The sequence below is a fragment of the Ixodes scapularis genome, unplaced genomic scaffold (genome assembly GCF_016920785.2).
Source record: "Ixodes scapularis isolate PalLabHiFi unplaced genomic scaffold, ASM1692078v2 PGA_scaffold4__175_contigs__length_147842914, whole genome shotgun sequence".
Lineage (NCBI taxonomy): Eukaryota > Metazoa > Arthropoda > Arachnida > Ixodida > Ixodidae > Ixodes > Ixodes scapularis.
In genome coordinates this window covers 141,527,220-141,554,379 of record NW_024609879.1, presented here as the reverse complement: position 1 = coordinate 141,554,379, position 27,160 = coordinate 141,527,220, and the positions used below count along the sequence as shown (strand labels likewise).

Sequence of the window (27,160 nt, the reverse complement as noted above, 5' to 3'; positions counted from 1 at the left end):
CATGAAAGTTAATTTGTTTTGATACTGCGAAATGGCAATACGAGATGGCGCCACCAGCCCTTGTGCGACTCGATCTAAACCGATACACGCAGACGTGCAGTTCCTGGAGTAGCCGCTGCGGGAGAAATGGCGGCGTTGCAGTCGCAATTAGTTTAATGCCCCCCTATCCTGAGAAAAGTGGCGCCATTCATTGTGGAAATACTCGAGGCGTGCCGCGCGCCACTTCTGGGAAGAACATGGCGTCTGAAATCTAGCTCAGTGCTGCGCTGTGCCGCCATGATCTTCCCAAGGGCTGCACGTTGCACGTGCCTCGTGCATCGACGAACCTTGCGCTACTTTTAAAACATGGCTTTATATTAGTTCGGTTAGTTCGGATCGAAGCCTTTTTCAAAGCAGGCTCTATGGCAGTTTCCAACTGAGTTGCTTTAGTAACGTTGAATAACACCAAGAGTCAATGTTACTGCGAGGCAACGGGATTGATATTACTACCGACGTGCGAATGCCAAAGACAAGTTATGCGATAGACGCCATACTTGTATCTGACGATTTCGATTTGTAGACCACATTTATACGCGTTTAAAAACACTCCTGCTTGATGTTTTGTTTTCATAAAGAGCAGTTTTTAGCAGTCCTGTTTGAACGGCGTAAAGATATCATTCCTGACCGAAACAGCGGCTGCGCTCATTTTCACTGGTTGCCTGGGAAGCGCGCGTGCACATTAAATGCAAGAGGTTACAAATACATGTGGGAGATACTTTGCGACGCTGAAATTCAAGTGTCGCAAATACATCCAGCTGGGAGACCGGCGGCACCAACTGTTGGCGGTAATGGTCTATGCGCTTGTTATACCTAGAAATATGTTCGCGTATCCATCTGATGTACAGACATACACTACAGGTGCACGAACGGAACGTGCGGAGTTAAACTGTGGTCGGCCCTTGTTTTGTTGTACACTTCCCGCCAGACATGATCGGCAGACATTTTTTTCGTAACGATCGAGCTGAATCATTGGCCATATAAGCTTTCTCCGTGCGAGATGCTAGAAATTAACGAAATATGTTGATGCTACAGCGAGCTCAGAAGTAAGATTCAATTCTCTGGAATTTATTGCACGTTTCCTCAAAGTGCGCGAAAAGACGGTTCAGTGATCAGTGATGCAAATCATGAAACTTCGTTTTTGTTTTCTGCTTCATTTAAGCATTGCAGATTGACCGTCAGGTGTCGTACCTTTATGGAACCTCTCCCGCGTGCCCTGTTCGCGACTAGCTGGGTTCACGCGGCGGACAAGTGGAACGTCGTGTTGATAAAATATCATAAGAGAGACATCAAGAACGGCACCAGTGTGACTCGACAACACGTCCGGCCTCACGGTAAGCGAGAGCCAAAAATATTATTGACGTTGTCCCACTCTCCTGCTGACTTAAGCCCTAAATACACGTGCACGTCATTTTATCTGCAGAGCACAACTAGGGTTGATCAGTGGTAGATATCAAACTTGTTAGGCTACCCGTTGGATGAGCCAGTAAACGATACATTATGCTCAAATTGACATCAGTCATCTGCATTTTTCAACCAAGACACCCCTTTCACCTCTCCATTCACTACACACAGGTTGCACTTGCGTGATGTCATCGAACCAGGCTGGTGGCCATTTTTGTTCTTGCCGATAAAAAACATAATCGGTGGTACGATGTGTATGATGGAAGAGGTCATGCCCAAAACCACCACAATGGCCGCAAGTTTGACATCAGTTTTAAGCCGTGCAAATTATTAAGTGATCTAAATAAATAAACCACCTCGTGCTTTGCGCTAAAGCAAACACGCAGGCATTTATTTATAGCGTTATTTCGCTCGTACACTCTTTGAAGTCCCTGATTGCATACTGGACCGCGATACATTGTGGGAGCCAATCATTAATATAACTTAAGCTTATTCAGTTTAACCGATGGAAAGGGCAATCGATACCATGCTCCAACTTGTACTTTGATCTCAATGGCCAAAACGTGTCCACTCCTTTTGTACTGAGCCAGCATAACCATTGGGGCATCATAGCTATCGTTCTGAGAGTTGATTGTCTTGTCTGCTTAAAGCTTACAGATCCAGCAACGTCCAGATGCCAAACATTCAGGTGGTCTCGAGCTAGACGAGGTTACGAACGACTTCGTGCGCTAATATGCCAGAACAGAAGAACGTACAAACGTGGAGAATAACGCACGTAATCATTTACGTCTGCGCCATCGGCACGTCGCTGGGGGCCCTGCTCAGCTACCGCGGCATGAACAGAACCCTCCAGATCGACATGGACAAGTGCATGCTTTACTCCAAGCCCTGGTTGGAAATCAGCCAGAAGACCGGCAACTGTAGGATTGACCTGGCTCGGACCGAGTGGAGCAGTCACGGCCTCTGCAACTTTGTCCTGTTTGCGATGCTGGCGTCCTTCGTGTACAGCATCATAGCCCTCTGGTTCTTCCTCATGTGCGCACCGTCGACGAGAGGTGTGCAGGAGGACAGGTGAGTGGAAAACTGAGTCCAAGGAGTTTTCAAACCCATCATCGAACGATAATGACACAGAAATATGTAAGTTTTGAGTTGGTGTTCATCAGGACTTACGTCTCAGTAAGTCTTCTTATCTTTTGGTACGCAAAGAAGGCAGGGATGGTAGCTGCTTACAAAATTGTAGCGTGATGTATGTCCTTCATCGGGTTTTACCTTTCAGTAAGTCCTGACGAGGGTATGTTTCGGAGATTTGCTGTGGTTCGTGGTGTAGTTTAGAAGCCAGGGATGGTAGCAGCCTATAAAATATGCCATCACGTAAGTCCCTTATCAGCACTTAGGTCTCAGTAAGCTCCGATTAAGATATCTTGCAAAGAACAGTTGTGGTTTGTGGTGTAGTAAAAAAGGCAGGGATGGTATAGCCGCCTACAAAATTGAGCTATCACGGAAGTCCTACATTACAGCTTACGTCTCAGTGAGTCCCAATGAAGATACGCCTCGGAGAATCGTCGTGGTACATGATGTAGTGAAGAAGGTAGGAATTGTAGCTGCCCACAGAATTCTGCCATCAAGCAAGTCCTTCATAAGGCAGGGCCGGCCTTTGGGGTGGGCGACCTGTGCAGCCGCACAGGGCGCCATTCATAGGGGGGCGCCGAAAGGGCCGCCAGATCATGCAGAGCTCAAACTTCGAGGTGATAAAAACAAAACCGCGTAAAACGCCCCCCCCCCCCCCCCCCCCAAAAAAAAAAAAAAAAAAAAAAAAAAAGTAGAAAAAGGTGGTGGCGCTTGCCGTTTGGTATTTCGGGCGCAAAACCAACGACTTAGTTTTTGTTATAACTGGAGTCCATCAACTCATAGCCACCTGCGGATGTTTTACTATAGAGGACCTCTTCTCCGTGAAATTCAAAGCGCCATGCAATGAATCTTGAACGACTAGGCAAGCGATCACCTCCGCACAGGTTTCAAATTACGTAGAAGAGTAGTAAGTTGAGCGAGTTGGTAAACGTTGAACATGGTTAAAATCGCGCACAAAGAGACGAGGACAAACGAGGAAGGAACACAGAACACAAAAGACGAAATCGCTTTCCGGAACTCAAGGGGAGTGACTACAGACAGTTTTCTTGAACTACTGCAGTTTTATTTAAATTCCACATTCGTCGGATGGCAAAACTGGGTATTTTTACAAAAATCGGGGGTGTGTATTGGGTCTTGTGTCGCGCCAGTCTTAAGTGATATTTTTCTTGCGAGTATCGAAAGTGCCATTGCTTTAGCTATTAAGTCCACGCCTGTCACCGACGTGTTCAGATATGTAGATGATTTTCTTTTACTGTACAAAAAGACTGCGGATCAAGATTTAGTTACTACGATTATGGACATTTTTCATACGTGCAGTTTTGGGCTCACCTTTACTTTTGTGAAGCCTAACGAAGGGGCGTTGCAATTCTTAGACCTTTCCCTCTCACTGCACGCCGATCACTTGTGCTGGGCATTCTCACCACGTTCCAAAAAAAGTATTGTTCACTACACATCCTCGCACTCCAAGGTGGTGAAGAGAGGCATTGCTATCTCTTGCCTCACCTCAGCCCCCAAAAAGTCATGTTTCCATGCCATTCATCGGAGTTTCTTGGGCCAGATCGAAAGACTAAAATCTTCAGGGTTCCCGAATCAGGTCTTAATCGAAGTGATAGGAACGCTGGTATAGAATGTAAAAGGGGGTGAAAAAACTAGGCGCCCAGTTGAAAAAAAAAAAAAACCGGGTGGTGGTTATGCCATACCTACACAAAATATCGCATAACCTAAAACAAGTGGCCAGCAGGTATGGTGTGCCCGTAGTACTATCAGCCCCTAAAAAAATGCGACAAATTTGTTCTAAGGTTCGTGAAAAGGCGGAAAAATTATCAAAAAACACGTGCCACAAAAAACATGTGCAGCCATTTGTTCCCTCTTCATCGGGCGTTGTATATAGCATTCCTCTTTCATGTGGAAGATGCTATGTAGGACAGACGGGACGGTGTCTGAATGACCGGCTACGAGAGCATAAACTTGCTTTAACATCCAATGTAGGAGGTCACCTTTCGGTGCACTGTAGAACTTGTATGTGCACACCATCTTTAGAAAAAAACATCAATCATTGGCTGCTTTAAAGAAAAACAAACGCGCGAGGCGCTCGAGGCGTTCACCATCTTGAACCTGACCGATCGCTGCGTTAGTCAGCCGTCGGTAGCTTTGAGCGAAAAAGAAGTTGCCTTCTTGCGATCATTTGACTGCGGATGATCTGTTTCCCCCTGGTGACGTTGTCCCCTGTAAAAAATAGTGCTTAATCTTTCTCTTCTTCACTTAATATACTAGAGTTATGAGTGCGCGCCTGTCTGTGTTCTGTGTTCCTTCCTCGTTTGTCCTCGTCTCTTTGTGCGCGATTTTAACCATGTTCATATTACGGGCGGAGCAAAATCTGACTCGCAAGAAGCGATGAAGCCAGCATGCCGCATTCTTAGCGCAACTTACCAAACGGTGGCGCCAAGCTGATCGGCGAGCAAATCAGTGTGTCGGAGCGAGTCACGTGGCAAAATGCTATTGAAACGGATTTTTGCTCTTAGTTATCCCGTGCTTCGCTCAGAGTCTCTGATTGGCTCGCAGAAAATGTAGGCTTCGCCCTTTGCGAAGTTATTCTGAGCCGAAGTATGCCTTCGCTCAGAAGGTCTGACCGGTGGTAAAATGAACCTGATTCCTCCCGACATTCGCTCGTTGTGGAGTCTCTAGCAGTAGGCTAAACGAACCGATGCCTCCTCGGCATGCGGTGAGCCTCTGTGCCTAGAGGCTTCAACCCGACTGAAAATATTATGTGCAAAGAACTTTGGGTCCGCAGTGTTTTCTTTTTTGTGTGTATGAGCGACCAGCGACGAGTCCGGACTCGCAATGCCGATCAGTGTTGCCCACTCAAAATTCAGAAACCCGCCGCAAAAATCCCGAAAACCGCTAAAACCCTGGCGTCCGACATGAAGCTTGAACTCTTTGAAGGGCAGCTCACATACCTTAAGTTTCTCGTTTCCATTGTTATGTGGTACGACATTCTTTTTCAAGTTAATGTTGTAAGTAAGAGCATGAAGGACATCGTAGCAACCACCCAGCTCACCCACTCACTTTGCCAGTGGGGAGGTGAGCTGGTGATCCTCCTCACTTAGCCAGTGTCAGTAATCACCGCTGAGAGGAGTTTCTCGAAATTAAAGTTTAATAAGACATACCTAAGATTACCCATGGCAGATGCCAGACTATTGCCATTGGCAATTTTGTCCATTGAAAACTGGATAGCTTCTATCCTGGATATGTCGCAAGCTGTAGCCTAATTCTCTCCCATAGCCAGACGTTAGCTGGCTATGGGAGACCCACTGCTGAAATTTGGTTAATCTGAGAAATATCTGTGTTTTGAACCATTTGAACATGGTGCCGACAGAACTCTCAATGCTCGCGAACGTCGTTCGGATGTGGTTCTCGACTGACAACGACAAAGTCGCGACCCATGGGTCACTCTGGCATGTCTACTAACAACGTGATGTTGGGTGCGAAAATAGGCGGGGGGTAAAGGGGGGGGGGGGGGGGGGGGCGCCACAGCCGCAGTTTGCCCAGGGCACTTGCTGCTCTAAGGCCGGCTCTGTCATAAGGTCTTACTCCTTCCTACCTCTCCGTAAGTCTTGGTGAGGGTATGTTTCAGAAACCCGTTGTGGCGCTTGGTGTAGTGAAGAAGTTAGGAATTATAGCCACCTACAAAATCGTGTCATCACTATCGTTCTTGATCAGGACTCACAGTAAGTCCTTACCCTACTGAAAAGTCCGGTATAACTTTTCGCTATCCGGATTATGGAACCGGAATTTTATTTGGATTCTACCTGGACTCTAAATGGATTTTAGATTTTCATAAATTATTCCTTTGTCTGCAATCTGGATTTCGGTTTTCCAGAAACAAATTTCCAGTTCCATAATCCGGATAGTGAAAAGTTATACCGGATTTTTCGGTAGGGTAGGAAGATTTCAAGAACTGTTGTGGTACACTGCGTATTGACAAGGCCGCGGTGGTATAACAGTATTCTACTAGATTGCGTCGTCGTGTGCGCTGCAGTAAAAAAAAACGATATACACTATTAATTTGTCTAGAAAATTACTAGTTCGGCGTTTCATAGACACCGACCAAGAAGCGTGTTCTCGCCTCCTTGGCAAGCGAGAAAACCGCACGAAGAGATCATATCACGTCACCACTGACGTTATATGATCTCACATTGTGGTGGTATACATGCAACGAGTGTTACTCCGTAGTCCCTATTGGGGTTATTTTACACCGTCAGACTGATAGTCTGAAGCCAGCAATAAGCAGTAATGACTACCAGCGCTGTGAAAGGAAATCACGAGCGCACGACGTATAATTTCTTTTACTTTAGTGTAAGCAAATCATACACGTAGAAGTACTCCAAGCCTCCTCGGGGACGAATATGTCATTGTGATGAGAAATTTTCGGGATTTTTAAAACAACTCATAGTTTGCAACACAACAGCCGGGTTTCACCCAAGGTGGAAATAAAAATCAAGATGATTTAAATTATGATTTATATCATGATTTAAATCGTAATTTAAATCACATCGATTTCCCAATTATGATTTAAAAACCTTTCCCGCAAGAAAGATATCCCAAATATTTCCTAGTTTGTCTACCATTTGATGTTTTTTCTGGATTTGTTTTGTATTTAAATTAAATATTCCGCAAACACAAAATATTTATAGCAGGCTGAAAATGGGTATTTTATTTATTTACTTATGTACGCTAAAGGTCATCAAGGGCATTACGTAGGAAGCAAAAACAGTACAATAATAATGATAATAAAAAACAAGCAGCCACATTCAAAAAGAAAAAAGATACAAGGCATGAATAAAAAAAAAATTCGACGCATTTCGGCACTTTTAGCGGTCATTGAAATATATACATAGAAAAGGTGCCATAAGAACATGGGCACAAAACAGCAGACGAAAATTTCAATTAAACTTATGGCGAATTCCACTGGTCGTTTTGGAGCGCGCCGGGATCGACCTTTTTGGAGCGAGCCTATTTCACTGGACGATCGGGATCGAGACCGACGTGTTTCAGTGGTCGTTTTGGATTAGCTCCCGCTCCAGATCTCGATCTGGATCCGAGAAAAGTCGCTCCCACGATTTCGGCGGATTCAACCGGAAGCCAGCCGGGCCAGCCCTCGGCGCACACACGTGACTTCCTTTCTCGAGGGGCATCCCGCCTGATCTCGCCCATCTCGCCTTAGGAGAAGAAGAAGCACGTCGCGGGCTGGGCTCCTAGATTGTCTCGACATCAGAAGAATTCGTAATGGCCGCTTGCTTACCCTTTGGCTCGACAGCCGGTTCGTTTTCCAGGAAGGAGAAGAGAAGGTATTTGCCGCGCTACGGGCATTCCGGCAATCTTTGCTAGAAGCTCCTGTGCCATTCCTGCCGCTCGTGCGTCGAACACATGTTAGCGCCGCGATTGCGAAAACGTCTTCGAAACGACCGCGGCGGCCGCGGAAAGGGGATTCCCGGGCAGTTGATTGACGGGAAGGCATCCGCCGATCCCGGAGCAGTGGTCATGTTCCACTGGGGATCCGTAGGCGGCGCGACCCCGTTCGTATCGTCTGCTCCGGTCCGGATCTGGTCAACTGATCCCGGCGCGCTCCAAAACGCCCAGTGGAATTCGCCATTAGCTGTATTCAGACATCATCATGTTTACGGCGGAAACAAAAGTCTCATGATCACTGATGGAGGCAACTTCCCTTAAAAGACGATTCCAATCCGAATTGGCAAGAAGAAGAGTCGAATTTTTGAGCATGTTAGTTGGTGCATATATGGGGTTAATTTTATAAAGGTGACCTAAATATATGGTGAGCTGGCCGTAAGAAAACATCTTTAACTGCTGAAGAGGTTTGGTATAGTTTGTGATTGAATGATAGGCGCGCAAGATGCCTTGTGGTACGAAGGGGTGATAAATTAAGTCGAGTAAAACTTGTTGTTGGCCTAGTTGGTTCATAATGCAGTATAGAGGTTTTTTGCTCGACACAGGGGACAATTACAAGCGAGTAGACACGGACAAGCGCTTCTCCGTGTCTACTCGCTTGTAATTGTTCCCTGTGTCGCGCATAAAAACCTCTATACTGAATTAAGTCGAGGTTTGATACCGGTTACACTAGTAAAGCTGGAGCGAGCTATGAAACGAGCAGCTTTTTTTTGTAGTGATTCTATATTCTCTCCCAGATATGATTGGTGTGGATGCCGAGTGATGGATGCATTCTCCAGTTAGGGATCTAACAAAACCAGTATGGGCATCGAGTTTTGTTTCTGTGTTTCCCTGGAAGAGAGTTCGTTTGAGAAAATCAAGAGTTTTCGACGCGTTGTTAGTAGTATGTTGAACGCGAGTGTTCGATCAGATGAAAGATGAACCCCAAGATATTTAAATGAAGTTACATCTTCCATGGGATCATTCCCGATTAAGTGTGGGTGTGGAGTGGACTGATGTTTTGTGATGAATGTTATAGCTTTCGTTTTGTTTGTATTTATGTTCACCAACAACGTGGCGCGCCAGTTGGAGATTATATACAAGTCATCCTATAAAATTTTATAATCCAAAGGACTCGTAATTGGACGATAACCGATGCAATCCTCTGCGAACAGACGAGTGCAAGATTGGATGTTAGAATAGAGAACATTGACGTATATCAGAAGGAGCACAGGACCAAGTACCGATCCCTACGGCACAGCAGACGTCGCGAAGGGAGGAGGAAAAGCCTTGACCAATCACAACAGTCAGGCGTCTGTTAGTTAAGAAGTTTGTTATTTATTTAACGACGAAGGCGTATAAGTTATATTTATTCAGTTTATGTATTCCCAGAAAAGCTGTGCTCTTTTGAGCTATTCGAAGTGATGGCCAAGCTTTATTTCAACTTTCCAGTTCGTTCCTCAGTTCCCTAATTTACTATTGAATCAAAGAGCAAAAGGAAGAAACAGATACGAGGAAAATAATGTCATATTGGAAGTAAATAAGAACGGGAAAAAGAAAGAAATTAATCTTTTCACATTTAAAACGAAACATATCAAACTGCTGAAAATAATCCCTGGAGCTGGATACTGTCCAGCTCGCTTGCACCTTTGCATTTAATTGCATTATAATCAAACTGCATTGGTTTTAGTATGGTCAATTAGACTTTACTTTTAATTTAATGTAATTCTTTTCTTTAGCATCGTTTTCGGTGATTCGAATAATTTATCAATGAATTTGCCATGTTTAAAATTGCATCTAGTAATAAAACGAAAGAAAAAAGAAACACTGTAAAAATGAACACATGAACAAGTTGAAGACACAGAAAAAAAATCATTTTTGACTATTGACTGTCACTGTTCTTTTTGCCTCGAAACAAAATAGATTGACACAAAAGGAGAAGAAAAAGAGAAACGACTTCAGGACGTCCTTTTATGACAGTCACAGTCACAGTCAAAGCCACGGTGACTGTGAGAGTCACAGTCACGGCCACAGAAATCTGGCCGTCTGATTAATAAGAAAGAATTCGCCACCAGTACGTGTAATCTATTCTACATTACCACAAACGTCAGGTCCATAATGCATAATAAAACAAGCATCAAGAATTTCTCTAGCGGTCCTGATGTGTCGTTTGGCCGGTGTCTTTATAATATTTAACTGCGGTGTACGGCCACATCTATGACAATGTACAGCGAGATTTCCCGATACAGCAAAGAACTATCGCTTATGCTCCGCAAAGAAAGAGAGTGCTCACGAGCTCTATAGTAGGCAGTTTTAGTATAGCGTTGCTGGATCTTACGTACGCAATACGCAATAGTATAGCGTACGCTAAAGATGACATGCTCAGACCGAATTTAGTTGTGCGTTACGTTTTCGAGTGAACACCGCGTATGATATTGGTTAAATTTGCTAGAGCCGTAGAATTCCCGTGCTTATAGCGCAACCATGCTCCTGGAAAGAAATATTTAAAAAGAAGTGTCCAATCATTTTATTTCAGATTAAACCAAGCCACAGCTGCCTCGTCAAGCGCGCTTTTCTGCGGGGTACAGAGGCTACGAGTACGAGTGCGTAGCCAAATTCGATCACGGAGCCTCCGTCAGTCGTCCCGTGGAAACGGCAGCTTTTATCAATGCTATCGCGGAATGAAATTCATGATCCTGATGTCCAGTGCATAGCGAGAACTTCGGCGATTTCCTTTGGAGTCGTTCGTCCGTCGGCGATGAACTGTGGGAATAGGCTTAGCGTTGAGCAGATCGCAGCGTCGACGCACACTGCGAGCGGCGTACATTTCCACTGTGCACTCCTTCAGCTGCAGGGCGATCTGATTCGACCGCGGTAGGTCCCAGAAAGAATCGCCGAGCTGAACACCACGCAATTTCACGTAACACAGAACTTCGAAAACACCACGTCGCCCTTGCTGCGCCAGCTAGTCGAGGCAACCGCCATCTTGAAACTGGCGCTCTCGTTGGGTCCGAGATCTTTCGAGAGCATCCCGCAAGGCCCGCTAGCCAGCAACGCAAAATCCCCATCGTTGCGTGCGTACGCAATACGCTAGCCCTTGTATCGCGTTCTGCGCATGCGCACTTACGACCCGCAATCTCCTTGCGTACGCAAACCTGTAGCGTGCGGTCCACTAAAACTGTCTAGTGTTTACACACTTGCCCGTCTGTCCTACATAACTTTTTCTACAGGACAAAGGGGTTTTGTTTAAGACCACCGACTGCACACGCTACATATTTACAACGGTGTTTGACATCGCATAACACACGTTTTCGTCCCGCGTTTTTGATTGCGAAGCATAAGCGATAGTTTCGACGGTGCGGAGAATACTACATGTACATCAAAGTTACTGGCAACCTTTTTAAATCCTGCGTGAAATAGTATGTATATGCGGGACGACAAATGGTCGACGAGTAGGCTTATGTCGCAAGTTCGTAGGTAGATCAAGGGATGTTTTAAAGATTTGTAGGAGGGACTGCGCGACACCTACAATTGGAAAGCCCGCCGAAGGTAGCCTTTTGACCTGATTAAGAAAACTACTCAAGCTCGTATGCAGACAGGAATTAACCAGAGAAGCTGGCACACAAGAGCTTGCAATACCCCTATTTACAATCTCGGAGTGCGTGGAATCGTAATGGAGGAGATATTTTTTTTATTTTTATTTTTTTAAATTTTGAGTTCATAAACCCAACATACATGACTTTGATATAGGCGGCGGTTTAGATCTAAAAAAAAAAGTGAAAGGGATTGAACCCAGGAATCCTGAGTTCAATTACCACCCCTGCCCGTTACAATCTGGATAAACATCGTACCGGCGAGCGGTCGTGTACCATGCTAGCCCCTGGCTAGGAAATACATGAAAGGTACGACTGCTAGCCCAAGGCTAGCAGTCGTACTGCGCTGGCTAAATTGCTTATCTACATCTGAAACACCAGACGCCCACTAAGGCAGACTAACTTCCGACTGTATAAACCTACGTACACCGATTTTTTGTTTTCCCTCTGTGCACAATTGCGTTGTTTCTATTTCTCTGATCAAGCACGACTCGCCCATCTTCACACCTTACTGGAGATAAATTACTTTTTTCCAGCTGCATTGATTGATATCGAATTAATCTCATTTAAGTTCAATAAATAAGACACAAATCAAATGAATCCGATATGAATAATAAAATTAATTTAATATAAATCAAATCAGATTGATTTAAATAAAAGAAGTAATATATACCTAATTAAGAAAAAAAATGTTGACTGGATTTTATTTGCTGAAGCTGTGGGCTCTACGTACGTATGCATGAACTAATTAATCCAAAAGCAAAACATTAATCTGCGGACGCTTCTTTAGAAAGGCAGCGCCACCGCTTTCGCGTGACGTCACACGAGTTCCTGCGCAGCGCGTTTTTTCGTTTTTTCTCCGGTGATTCCAAATCAACCTAAGAAATCTTCACGGCGCTGATTGTCTGGCGAGTTGGTGGTGAATTCGAGTATACGTGATAGCGCGGGACGACAAGGACGGAACAAGAATAACCGGGCGAGTTGATGCTAAATTTGAGAATACAGGGAAAGGAGCGCGCGGTGGCGTCCCTGTCTTCGAGTGGTGGCATGTATTAAAAAAAAATGATATCTTAATCCTACTGCTGCCTTTGAAAAGCAGGATCTTTCAATGATGGTGGACCCGTCTGGAGAGCGCGGACGCTGAGTCCTTGCGTCCTTACGTGCAGCATTGTCCACATCTGGAAGATCGTTCCGCCAGCGTCGTTGTTCAGCAGCCTCCTGCTGCTACTCACCTTCGCCATGGCCTGGAAAGTGACCGTAGGCATTCGGACCTTCTTCATCAGCCTGGAGTCCGCTGTCCACCATAAGTGAGTCCGGGTGACAATGGGGAGTATTCGTAGACCGCTTTCCCCCTCCGCTAAGCCCTCCGCAATCCGCTACGATACTCGGGACTCTACAGTCAAGGCCATGGGCGCGCAGGCGCAGTAGCGGCTTCTTCGTTGCGGAGGGCATAGCGGAGGGGGAAACGCGGTCTACGAAAACTCCCCAATGGGGATGGTAATAACGCTAAAAACAATATTCATGTTGCTACAGTGATAATGAAAGTGATTTACTATACAGTGAAGGAAATAAGAAATACAGATATGGGGGTTAGTCCTTCAGAGCGTGCACCGCCTGGGTCGTCTTCTTTCTTTTTAAGTCTGGGTCGTTTTTCCGCATCTTCTTCTTCGTCACAATATTGAAGCATTGTGCTTTGAAACGGCACTTCCTAATCATAGAAACTTGTCCAAAGATTTTTTCGTTGATGTGTACCCTCTATAGATGTAGTAAAAAAATTGACGTCATGCACGAGGTCATGGTACCACGTGACCACACGTCACGTGACATCTGTGATGTCACGTCACGTGACGTCAGGTGAAGTGACATCATAGTATCTCGTGGTTCCACGATATGAAACTGGGACGTAAATTTCCCCGCTAAGTGATGAAAAAGAATACGTTCTTCTTCATACTCCAAAGTGACTCTCCAATGTCTTCCAAACAGGTTTTGGCAATCTCTCCTGTGTTTCAGCTCATAGGAGCTCACTGGCACTAGAGGGACCTAACTATACTCGCTCACAACGCCATTGACCAGGAAGCCTCTTTATTTCGATGTAATTCCGAGTATAAAAGAGAGCGTTTTCTTTTCGAACTCTCCATGGAAAACGCGATGACGTAGTTTGGAGGTCGCGGTGTTGGCATAGTCCCCCAGGGACGAAATTTATATTCGCGATGATCAATGGCTCGACAAGCATTCGAGTAGTGGCTCGTGGCGTGCAGTCGCTGAAAACACGGCAATAGCCGAACTCTAACAATGTGTGGAACTCGGCGCGCGTGCCCTGAGCTTTGCCGACCTTTGCGCGCGGCTATGATAAACATAAGCGGCTCTAGATCACGTGGCCGCTTGTTGTGGCTCCGAGTTAAGGGGAGAACGCTGCCCGCTTTTCTCGATTTGTTTTACAACTACCATTGCACGCGGTGAAAAACTAGCCCGTGTTTCACAGGTTAGAAACGTCAAGAATTCATTCTAAGTGGTATTTACGCTAAGTACAACAAATGTTGCAACACCCCTTTGAATACAGCGTCTTATACATTAGAGGACTTTGAAGAAACAGGTAGCTGGTATGCGCAAAAAGGGTGGACTACTTTTTCGCCACTAATACTTGGTGCCCATGACCATTGGGGCTCTGATATTCCTTCCCGTCCTCGCTCGCTGAAGTGATTGGAAGAATGACAAACAGATCAAACTATTCGAAGCGCTTTGTCGAACTTGTTCTACCCGAACTCGAGTTCAACCATTATCAACACGAAGGCCTCGGATACTTTGCGTCATCTTCCTCCATCGAACGCGTCTGCTATTTAGTATCGCGAAATTCAGAACAGTCATTGTGAAGTCGGCAAATGAAAATGATGCCAAAACCAACATTCAAATATACCCGCCCTTTTTAATACCGTGACGTTAGTGGCAGGCAGGCTCGCCAGTCGAGCAGGCAGTCTAAAAAATTTATTAGGCCCAACACTTGTTTTGTGCTGCTGCGCGGCTGCTGGAGTGAGCTTCCAAAGCATTCATTTGACACCATGAAACAGCTTGGTATCAGTTGGGAACGAATACTACAGTCCAAAGAGTGAACCCCCTTCCTGCCGCTGGTGTCACTTTTTTGGTGTTGCCATAGAGACCTTCAGTTTGAAATACACGTTCAGGACCAAAATTGCACTTTCTATAACTTCGCAAAAAAAAAAAAAAAAAAAAAAGAACTTTGTTTCTAGTATTTGGGATACCATTTCAGCGATGTGTGTTGGTGTGTTTACGAAACTTTCGGAGAAATTGGGAACCACGAAGAAAATGCCGGAGTACCGCTTTAAGTCCGAGTGCTGCGGCAGTGTTCGGCTCTCAGGTTCATTTGAAGCTTCGCTAATCGAGCACGAGCCGACCACTCTGGCAGAAACAAATAAGTAATTCTTGCCTTTCGTGGTACTGTTTTCCCCAACAGTTTAGTCCTCCACTAAGCCGCTAGAAGCGCGACGGTTGTATCTCCCTCCCAAATCTGTAGAAAATAATTTGACTATGGAAGCCTGCGTTGCAGCGTCATTACTGAAGGCAATGAAGGGACAGGCACCTAAATGTTGGGATAACAAAATGCACTATCGGTGCGTATATCAGCTCTCCAATGTTAACACAGAATCTGTTCTATAAGTCGAATTTCACGAGAAACCTTCATAAGGAACCGTCACGAACGACCGTCACGAAGAAGCGTCATGGATCGTCACGTAAATTTCCCCGCTTAACTTAGAGGGGGGAGAGGGAATTTTTCACGCAAATTCAATTTTCCCGGTATATTTGGTGAGCAAATGCAAGTCACGTGACCACATTATGTTAGCTCGAGTCCCGTGACGGCGATGTCCCTCGTTGTCGGTTTCCCCGTTAAATTTAGGGGGGAAGTAATTTCAGGCGACATCAATTTTCGCTGGACTTAAGCTGAAACTAAGTATGTAAGCCGGCTCTCAGATGTGCTTACGGGCCCGCCGGTCGACGCTCCCACGACAGCGTTAAGAAATGACTGCGAAGTTGACCGTCGTGTTTTCAGTTGGCCTATAGATGCCTGACGTAGTGAATTTGCACGCAGTTGCACGACCAAGAGCGGCGCTCCGGCGGTCTGGGAAAATAGCAACGTGGCGGACTTGTACAACGAGAGAGTCATCACGCAGGTGGGTATATATTTAAGTGATTTCCGAGACTACAGAGTTTGCTCTATTCTCCGTTTCACTTTAACTTCGTCCGCGGCCCCCGCCATGATCCTAAGGATCAAATCACGCATAAGAATTTCTCCGCAATTCTACGCTTTCTTCTACGCGTGATTGCTTGAGCCGGAGGTAGCAAACCCACGAAAAAAAACAAAAAAACGAACGCCGTGACGACGCACTTTTGAAGCTGCTCCATTGGCTTCGTCGGATGAAGACTCGCCGCGGTGTGCCTCCTGGTTTATTGCGCTGCGGGATGAGTTCAAAACATGGTAAACCAGCGCGCAAACGGTATGAGGACATAAGGTAATATAAGGACCCATTATATACTTTGTGTCCTTGTCGTTTGCACAACGTTTTCACTTTCTTTTTTTCTTTCCAAGTATGCACCAATTATTAGCTCGCATCGCTCCCCTAGATAGATTTATGCTAAAACAAGAGTGTTTTTTTTTTTATTTGCAAAACAGAATTTGTGTTTGACGCTGGCAGAAAGAATTTGACGCAGAGTCTCCCGGAAACTTAAGGATGGCGTACGCTTTTCACTATGTGGGCGACTTCGCTTGTGAAAAGATGGAAGAAACGTCGGCTAAACATGCTGAAGATTCCTGGAAACTCTTTGTCGAAGTGCGATTTATGCACTTATACAAGCGTTCTTTTTTTTATTTTTTTTTAATTTGCATTAAGTTTTTAAACAAAGGGAGAAAAAGTTATGTGAGTGCGGTTTTCGCTGCGTGTTTACGTGGCTCGGCGAATATTAGACGGGAATATAACCATTCCTATTATGGAAGCAAATATCTCAAATTCGTCGATTAACTTTTAGTTACTGTAATTCAGATGTATGGTTATATTACAAACTTTCAGGCGGTCGCACGTTACAACTGTTCCATATTGTAGAATTCGCGTAAGCAACCCGTGTTCCGAGATATCTGCCCCCGAGGTTTCTACTTAATCCCACTTTTCATCCAGTCAATCCGGCAAACGCTACATTAACCGGGTAAAAGTGCAAAGTTTGAGGACGAATAACGCGGAACAGCTGCGGTTACGCGAATTCTACAAAATGAAGCAGTCCTGGCATACGACCGCCTCCAAGGTTGTAATATAAACATATATTCTAATTACAGTAATTAAAAAGGTTACTTAACAAATTTTAGGTGATTAGTCTCATAAAAATTATGGTTATATTCCCATCTAATGAGCGCCGAGCCATATAATCACGCAGTGAAAACCGCATTCATATAACTCCCCCCCCCCCCCCTTTATCTAATAATTATGTGCAGCTAAAAAAAAACGCCCTGTATATTGAAATTCGTTATAAAGCCAAGAGAGGATGAAAGATAAAGTTTGACAACGTACAACTCTGGAGTCACATGGTCTCAACATTTGATGGAAAAAAAAAATAGGTGGCGCTTTGGTTTGCTTTTTAACTTACACAGAAAGTGAAAACGTTGCATTTTTAAAGTTTTAATACTATCAATATAAATATAAGACAATTCATACTGCGAACATCATTTTATCTTTCTACAAAACTCCTTAGAATAGCTTCGGCACCCATGTTGTGGGAAACAGTGAACAAAAACGGCTCCTGCCACTTTTTCACTAGCATTGACACGAGAAGTCGCTCAGCTTCTTGTGTTCGTGTTCCTTTCGCTTTCAGGTTCCTGGAGTTCGACTTTCTTTTTTACGTGTCTTTTTCAGTAAGGGTGCCAACTACTTGTTAGACACTTGAAATTGCTTGACAACATTGCGTGCCGCGTCGTAATGTCGTGGTGCGAACTGTCATTGTCTGTTCTCTCTTTCAGATTTTAGTCTGGTTCATGGTGCTAAGCTGGATCATGGCCACGTTGACCCTGGCTGTCCGTTGCGCGACGGCTGCGGATTTCTCTTCCCTTAGCGAGGGGAACCCCAGATGAGCTATTCCGTCGTGCAGTTTCTTTCCGAGGTAATTTCACGCGACTTCCCAAGAAACTCCAGTGTCGTCAGACGTATATTCTAAACACAGACAAGCATGAGAACGGCAGGGAGGAATTTCAGTTGTTCCGCCGCTAGCGAGAACACACTCTTTACCTTCGATTACGCTTCAGCGTCTAGTCAGCCTCGAAAGTATGTACGCGCAGCAACCAAGCCAAAGCACGCGACGAACGGCGGCGTCCAAGAGGCCGGGTATTGGAAGTATATAGACGCCTTATTGTTTTCACCATGGTCAGTGACCGTTGACCAACAATTTGCTTGCAAGGAAGTCAGGGTTTTGCCAGCCACGTCGTTTAACACCTGATACTGTGGTGCAGAAAAGAAGAAAAAAAAACTTTGTGTCGAAGGGACAGAACAATTAGTGACTACCAGCTCGCCTGCGCACCTAGTCTTCTCACTAAGGGTTTTGCCACACCGAGTGTAGGACTGTGACTGCTCAGAAATAAGATTCGCGTTAAGTGAATCGTCCGCGCATGCGCCGGACTGACATCAGCGCCACCGTAGTGGCGTGACGTCGAAGCCGCGTGCTTGGGTAAAACTCATAAGTTATCTTTTTTCGAACGATGCTCTAAAAAGAAAAAGAAAACAAAAAAAGAAAAACGCGAGCTCTCTATTGCACCCTGTCTTGTATGCACGTTACCCGGAAAAAGACATCGATTACAATTACTCTCGCTTAAAAAAAGTTTTCAACTAGATTACACGATTCTTCGATACGAAAAGCAATTGACCGTCAATTGAAAAAAAGAAAGGTTTCCGTTACTTATTTTTTTACATCGGATTTAAAAAACAATTGAGTTTTCTGCCGTTCCGAAAACGCGTCTTTCGTACTGTTAATTATCCGGAGCGCGAGTCGTCTGCTTCCTGCGCAGGGATCGCAGTGACGTCAGAACGACGTAGGGTTCTGATTGGCTTTGATTGAAAGGATAATGAATAGAGCTCAATGCTAGGTGGCTTAAGGTCTACCCACAAGGTTTTCAATCAGCCAATAAAGTTTGGCTTTCTGACATCATCGCAACCCCTGTGCAAGAAGCAGTCGAACTCACGTTCCGCATTGGATCAGAATCATCGAAGTACAAGTTACTTATCCTCTCAATTGATCAGTTTTGGTAAACCATTCTCCTGTCGGAGACATGGTTTGAGGGTTCCGTGCTAGGAAACTTGCGGAAAGAATGGACGCCATTTAAAACGGGAGAGTGGTAACAGTTACAAGTATAGTTTTAGTACTTCGAAAAGTAATAAAATTTCTGCTGCGATTACGTCGTAATAAAATTATTCGAATGATCACAGAATTACTTCAAAGAGTAATAAATTACGAGTAATTTTATCAGTTGTAATGAGTACGGTCCAAACCTGATTGCATTAAAGGGATACTGACAGGGTATTTATGCTCGCCAAGGATTTTATTTGTACATGGCGCATGAAGGCTCAACTACCCAGAGCACAATTCGCGACTCGAAATTCGTTCGCTTTCCACCCGAAAGCCTCCGATCAAGAACTGGCCGGTTTGAGTCGCGCTCACTCTCTTTCCCGTGGTCACGGGCAGTTTTCTGTTTCAGACACAACCACCAAAGACAATCTAAGTCGTGGGTCATCAAAGACACACACACTCAATGCTAAAAATAGACAAAAAATATTGCACCGATTTTTTGTAGCTTGTAAAAAGCTGCAAGTACGTTGATTAAAAAAAAAAAAAAAGAAGTTCCATAGCCATGTGATTTCCGGTAACTTTTCTCCTCCCTTATATTCCGTCTTCCTCCCCGGTCCAGTTTTGGTTTCGGTTTAGAGCAGTAGTGACTCTTTTACTTTATTAAGAATATACGCGATGCTGTAGCCAAATATTGATTGGGTAGTCTTCTGACACCACAATGGATCGCCTGGCAGAAAATGAAAACATTTTTTGGGGGGAGTCAGTGTCCCTCTAAGACTACCTGCGCGTACGCCTAATCTTGAAGCAATGCGGAGCGCAATTTCGTCTGCTTTTTGCACAGGGGTTGCGATGATGTCAGAACATCGAGCTCTTTTTGGCTGATCGAAAAAAAAAAAAGTGGTGGGTAGACATCGAAGCATATAGCATGAGGTCTACCCAGTATCCTTCCAATCCAAGCCAATCCGAACTCGGCGTCGTTCTGATGTCACCGCAACCCCTGCTCAAGAAGCAGACGATTTGCTCTCCGCATATGTTTCTCAGTTTGAGTTTGGCAGCTTATGTAGTCGATGGCGGCTTTAGAAACGCTGGGTGTCGCTTTCAATCTTCGCGCTTCTTCAAGGTTTGTGCTTCGGTGGTCATTAGTGGCTAATGCCGCAGGCTCATTGACTACGGAGGTATAACGTATCACACAGCTTGCAATGCTATCCATCTTGAAAACTATAGGTGGCTATAGCGCTAAAAAACACTGCTTCTGGTCCGTCGTCAACACGACGTTGACATACTTGTTGATCAGATGAATCTTCCGTAGCAAAGCGTGTTCGAAAAATGAGGAAGGTACTGAGATGGTGGTCCATTTACATATTGTTTACGAGGGAAGACGGCGAGATTGATAGTGAGCTGCGACCCCGGCGAACATGTCGCTAACTCGATCAGGAACCGTGGGTGGTGCATGTCTCGTACTGAAGATGCTCGTGTGGGCACTTGCTGAATGAAGACGAAGTTCCATCGTAACACTTCCCCCTTCTTAATAAAATTAATCAGTATTTCGAAAACGCGCTGGTTTGTTATGTAGTGCGCTTGGGGCGTGTTCTGGATGGAGGAACCGGAACGAACGAGGTGTATGGTTCCAGAGAACATTTTGGTATCGATTCAGTATTTGGCACAGAAGTGCCCTGTCCTCCGATGGCCGGTGTAGGCTCTAAAAGTGAAAACGCACCGACGGGTTCGCCGTTGAGAATTCCGTCTCTGAAAATTCTTGACCTGAGGCCCATACATATTTTGTTTCAATGGGATCCGACTCGAAAACTGGGTAACTTGAAATTCGAGGCCATGTTGAACTGCAATGTTCCGAATGTTGGGCTAACCGACTTCGCATGGGGTCGGTGTGCGTCCTTTGCATTCTTCCGTCTGACGTCGTTACTTCAAATGATTGGGAAGCATCCTGGCGGAGTACCTTAGCTTCTATCCATTTCGGTTGTACCGCGAACTCCTTAATAAAGACGGCTCGTGACTTGCTAAACTTAGCATCTTTGTAGCCTTCTTCACTTTCCTTATCCCGTAGATGGATATTGCGCAATGGGCAAGGCAGTTGTCGTCCCGACATCAACTCTGCTGGTTTTTTCCCAGTGGTTATGCATGGTGCCTAACAAGGAACACGCCAAGTTTGGACAGCGACTTTTTGGTCTCCCAAACCATTCATTCGGCTTGGTCGTTGGTAGCCGGGTGATAGGAGGCGCTCGTGATATGTCGGATGCCGTCGGCTTGAAAGAATTTTTAGGTGTCCTTGGCTAAAAATGGGGTGCTATCGTCGCTGCAGACGACTTTTGGGATGTCAACTATAGAACGCAGGGCGTCAATGAAGGTGGCAGCAGTTGCTGACGAGGAGACGTGAACTTCCAACCATTTGGAATATGCATCAACAACTATCAGCAGCATTTTTCCTTCAAAAGGATCGGCGAAGTTAATGTAAACTCCGTGGCTGCGGCGGTGCATTTAGTCACTGGCAGATTAAGAAATACAGGGCATGGCGAGTTCATATTCTCCTATTATAGCTCTAAAGTCAACGAGATTGCTGCGTTATCCGGTAAAAAAAACGTTAGGAAACGAATCACGGAGCAAGAAGCGACAACAAAATTAGCCGCGCCTTCCGTTTTCGTAAACTATTAGTGACTATAGTGATTAGGGCTCCTATAGCGCTTCACTTCCGTTCTTGCTAATCAACATACTCTTTATATTTTTTGCGTGCGCGATTCTTTTGTAGCACGCATTTTTGCGGAAGCTTTGTTAGGACGTATCACACTTGTCTAATACTCCTTCTTTTGTTTTCTCTTTTTGAATGCAGTAGCCACGAGACATCAACATTCCAACGCATCTACAGCCGTGAAAATCTCCTAGTGTGCGTCTCGTTCCAAGGTCTGTGCCATTATCGAAGGAAAATACGAAAAACTCCGAAGACGATTCTTTAAAAGTGAATTGAACGTTTATTTAAATGCAAAGTTTATTAGCTCTTCGATATGTCTAGTTTTGATAAATATGTATTCCTGTTCATAAAAATTACCACAGGAAAAAAAAAAGATAGAATGAACTTTATTTATCGAAGAACAGACGCTGTCTTCGTCCCCAGGCGGGTGGTCTCCCCAGTTCAAGAGACCATGGTCCTCGGCTGCCCGCCAAGCCCTGTCGATTGGCTCGATCTAGTCACCAGGATTCACGCTGGTCAGCCGGCTCTCCCACTGCTCTCTGGCGATTCTTTCGTAATTTGTATCGCCTTGTTGCCCTGGCATTGTCACACAATGTGGTAGAGGTTGTTGGGCACCTTGGAGGCCTTGCAGTCATATTCGTAGCAGGCTGGATGTCTCAGGTGGTAGGGTGTATCATGCGGATATGTGTTGATGTGTAGCTACCTCCAAGAGACTGCTTTCTTCCTGGACAGCTTCGAGTGAGGTGGTGAGTAGATCCTTCTCTCGAGTGGGTAGTATCCTACTATGGTGCCTGGATCGCGTCTTCGACTGGTGTGTTTAGCGTCCTATCCCGCCCATACATTAGAAGTGGTCCCGAAGTGGCAACAAACGACGTCACAGAAACCGGAGTGTCATGCTGTTGACTGTCGCGATCGTGGCGGTTAGCCGTAGAAATGCTGGCGAAAAGCACGAGCGAACGCGAGTGTCGCTGTCATGACGGCGTCCCAGGCGTCCCAACTTCCGGCTGCTGCAGCTTCCGTGGACTGTCACAGTAGGGAGCGACCTGCAGCACAACAGGCGTCTCCTCTGCTATATATACCACAACTGCTGAGACGCCGCCAGGGTCGCGACCGGCGATAGCATGACATTTCTATGACGTCATCAGGCGGAAATCGAGGGACGCACCAATCGGAGACGCGTAACGCGTTCCAGGCGCCATAGTTTTACTATCCCTGCGCTTTTTTTGGGAGTACGCCCTCATCCGTGCTCAACAGGGCTCGATCGATCGGCAGGGAAGCCCGGAGGGTATAATCTCAAGCCGAGGCGTGAGGTGCCTTATTTCCCGCCAGGTTCTCGTGCCCGGGGAATGATGGGCGAGGCGTGGGAGTCCATTTCCACCGGCTTCCCAGCAATGAAACGCCTAGCATCACATGGCAGAGAAGCTGCTGAAGTTGCCGATGAAAGCATTTGGAAACCACAAACTTTTGTACTTTTTCTTCTTTTTTTTTTTCTGGGAGGGGGAGGGTGAATGCTTGTTATCAGTGTTGTGCGATTATGCGAATTTTCGAATAGTAGTTTCGAATAATACGCTATTCGACGTCCGCTTTGAGATGAACTGGGATATTGGTATTTCTCGAAGTGTTGATTGCGGCGGGTTAGTCCAGTTGAGCGCGCTTCTTGCCGAACGCCGGTACACTGAGGAGAAGTAACACCCACGTAACGCGCTTCCGGGTGTTGCTTCTCCGCAGTGCACCGGTGCTCGGTAAGAAGCGCACTCAACGGGGCTAACCCGCCGCGGTCACTTCGAAAAGTACCAATATTGCAGTCACGTTGCTAAGAGCCCACTTTTAAAGCAGGACGGTGCACGCACGCGAGCGGTGTGTGGAAAGAGAACTTTTTGAATGTCGATATCTGCGCTACAGTAACATTATCAAAACTAAACTGCCGATTATGCATGAGTACATGTTGGACAGAGGTGTCCTTACAACCTACGTTCATCATTCATGATGGCCTTGCTTTTTTATTTTATCAGATTGCATATTTAATAAATAATATTTGCATATAGCGAGAAGATTTATAAATTTTCTTGATTATGCAAAACTGGGAATATATGTAGGTTTAATGTCAGATGCATTGTTTACTTGCCATTCCCATGTAGGCAATGGACATTCTGAGGCCAGAGTCCATAAATATACCTAGATTAAAATGAGCTTAGATATGACCAAGTGGTAGTTTTTGGAACTAGCTGCACCAGTTAAGATGGGTTTTCGTTTAGGCATGGTGCACTAGTGAAAAGCCGGGAGAAACTACTCAATATTCGATTCGAAAATATTCGAAAAAAGATACATGCTTCGAATTCGCTTGGGACTCAACATCCACTATTCGCACACGCCTACTTGCCATGCTCCGTTTCACACGCTTCGGTCCGATGGAGTCAATCAAGTCACGCAAAAAGGGCATCGTCACGGCGTTGGTCGCCTTTATGCGCGTGCTATTCGCGGCTAAACCCGCCTTTTACATTTCATTAGATGGCCACGTATTTTTATTTTGTTATCCGACTGATTTTAATTGACAAATAAATTGACAGCACAAATAGGTAAGTATTTTCAGGTGTTGAGACTGCTTTTTATTCATTGATCCGTGCGTTCACTGCCTTCATAGGAGAGTGTCATGCCCGGTTAAGGTCTGCAAAGAAAGGAAAATGATTGTTGCCTCTAAACATGGCTTATTCAAGAAACAAATGAAGCGTGTTCGTGAAACTGATCACGACTTAACGAATATTTAACAACAACAGGAACGTTATCACATTTACCGTCTTATTAGGTTGTGCTAATGTCCAGGTTGATTTTCGCGATGAAATCTAAAATGCTGCGTTGGCAAATTGACTTACCATGAAAAACGGCACAAACCACTATTTTAATTCTAAAACTATGCTTGCTAACCCTCATCCCTGTTTTCTACGAGGTCGTTTTTATCTTTCATGTATTCGAAGCATCCGCTATAAAATCATCAAAATAATCATATACAAAGAATGTGCTCGTAAAAACGTACGATGAAAACAATTCAAATTGGAATCTTGGGAAACCAGGGTTCTCACCTCGGTCGACATTTCCGCGCAATGCATATCTAAAGAACGAGTAAACATAGAGTGTAAACAACAATCGCCCCCGTAAAACTTTATGATAGAGCTGTATGAATATTGAATAAAATAAATCTGGTTGCGTCGATAGCGTCAGGGCCAACGAAACAAACGTCCGGCCAATTGCTGAAGTTATACAATACATACTCGATCCTGTACGCCTATACTACCAACAACCGAAGAAAGCCGGCTTTGTCGCTCCCCGCTATTCGCTGGATGCTCTTGCCAGATTGCAGTGATTGGCCCACTGCTTGTTCCGCGGCAAAGTAGACGCGCAGGAAGTTTTCTCATAGTACGCATACGTACCTACCGGCCGTTTCAAGTTTCACAAATGTAGGACACGACGAGCCCCCGGGAGCTTACCACTGCCCCTTAGCCAGCGAAATTGCCGTATTAGCATACAGAAAGGCACTAGGAAGGAGGATATGAGTTCGCATAATTAGCCGCACCATGTTTCTCTTAAGTCGTCAATTAATATACAGAAAGCCAGTGTTCCAAAATGGGTGTTTTTGGCGCATCCGAACGCAAGGAGGCGCGTCGATCGAAGGGCAACACGGGGAACGTGCATGGGACGCATGATGACGAGGTAGCGCAAGCGCGCGTCGATATTGGTTGAGGTCGGGGGGGGGGGGGGGGTGCAGGGGTCAAGAGCTATAGCCTCCTATATACTAACAAAGCCTGGCAGATCGCCACGAGAAGCGGCCGCCGAAATAGAAAATGTGGAGCAGCAGACAACGGATGAGAAAAGAGCCACGTGACTGGCGCCCCGCTGCGGCGAGACGCCGAAACACACTTCTCCCGAGCGAACAAGCGTGTTTGAGGTCCTCGCCGCTGCAAAAGCTGTGCGCTGACGTCCGGGTTCCCCGCGATACGGCTCTTTGATGTTCTCTGCTACCAGATCCTCGCGCTCCAAATCTGCGACCGGGGCCTCTATGGCTCCGTCGTCGAACTGCCGAGCTTTGTGAGTATAGACCTTTTCACCCTCCGCCGCATGGGCGCTGCCATCTTGGAATCACGTGATGCGGCCGCCATTAGGTTGCTTCAACTTGTTGCTCCGCTCTCCCGTCCGCGCCTTGGCGGATGCGTTGAATTCGTGTTTTTCTTCGCTCTTTACCGCGTCTCTTGCCTTACTCCGTAAAGTGTCGTCCGATACTTAAACTTACCTTGCAATTGCATTACATCATTGTGAGCGCAACTTCTGTAGTTAATTTTGTAACACGTTTTGAATATTTTTTTACCATCGGCGTGCGGGATACGTGTAAAAAGGCTTTATAGGAACAGGAATCAGCGTTAGCACTTGCGCAGATTGACTACATATATGACTTGAAGAGAGCCTCGAGCGTTCAAATACCAATAACTTACGAGAACTGAGGTTTGGTTACTGATAAGGGCGGAAAATTTGCAATAGGAAGCCTAATGTTATTGTATATATGAGTGCGCATTAGAGTCAAGGTAGGGCACAAAAACACTCAGCGTAATTAGACACGTGTTTTTCCTGAAAGCATGGTGTTTTGTAGTTACAACAGATCGAAAACAGTTTCTTTTGATTACACTAGGGAACTTGTGGACAAGACGCGGGAACAAACGTTTAGTTTGAATTTTTTTATGCTATCAAGAATGGTACCTCAACATTAGGCAACTTGTTTGTTCGCAATATCACACCTATATCTGTTTTACGTTCTTAATCGCGTGTGTGATATAAGCATTCGCTTTATCGGTTTATTTATGAATTCCACGGAATTGTATATCGTGCTTGGTCCCATGTCCGTGGTCTTTGAGTTGCTTAAGTCATTTTTTAATATAATCATGCAGTTTCAATTAATTTATTTTAACACAAATATTATGACTCCCCGCGTAAGAAACTGTCACAGACAGCTTGATGGTGCCTATGATTTACAAAATGTGACGCCGAAAAGAATCCTTCTGCATGAAAATCACCCGAGTGCAGCCGGTTGTTGACGGCGAATAAGGAGTTACTTTCAGTAGCTGGCGACGTCGAAATGTGTAAAGCGTACCGTTTCAAATCAGTGAACAGCTTTCTACACAGGTCCATTCGGTGGCGCCTGGCGTTTGACTTCAGCAAAACTTATCGGAGATCAATTCCTTTGCGCTCTTCAATTTCATTCGGCAAATTTTACGAAAGATGAATATCAGACTTCATTTGAAGTCTGGCATTCACTTATCTCATCATTCTCATACCTTGAGAACGCCGTAAGCAAATGTCCATATAACAAAAAGTTTATTTCATAAGGCCAATATTTTGAAATTCTGTTAATGAGTACTTGAGTTAAAGACATTTTCCAGTCAGCCTAGGATGGTATATCAAAATATTTCTCGAGCGCATAATTTCTTTAAATAAAACAGGCCCGAGACAATATCACTTTCTTTATATTATCTACGGG

The 27,160-nt window shown here is 45.2% G+C and overlaps 1 protein-coding gene across 1 annotated transcript; it reads left to right on the top strand.

The window, feature by feature from the left end:
• Positions 1-2,173: 2,173 nt before the first annotated feature.
• On the top strand, positions 2,174-17,733 carry LOC121047362. The gene is made up of 4 exons (XM_040502539.2): positions 2,174-2,511; positions 12,773-12,913; positions 15,709-15,790; positions 17,623-17,733. Exons 1-4 carry the CDS (start codon positions 2,174-2,176, stop codon positions 17,731-17,733), a joined length of 672 nt encoding a protein of 223 aa, XP_040358473.1.
• The last annotated feature ends 9,427 nt before the right edge of the window (positions 17,734-27,160 follow it).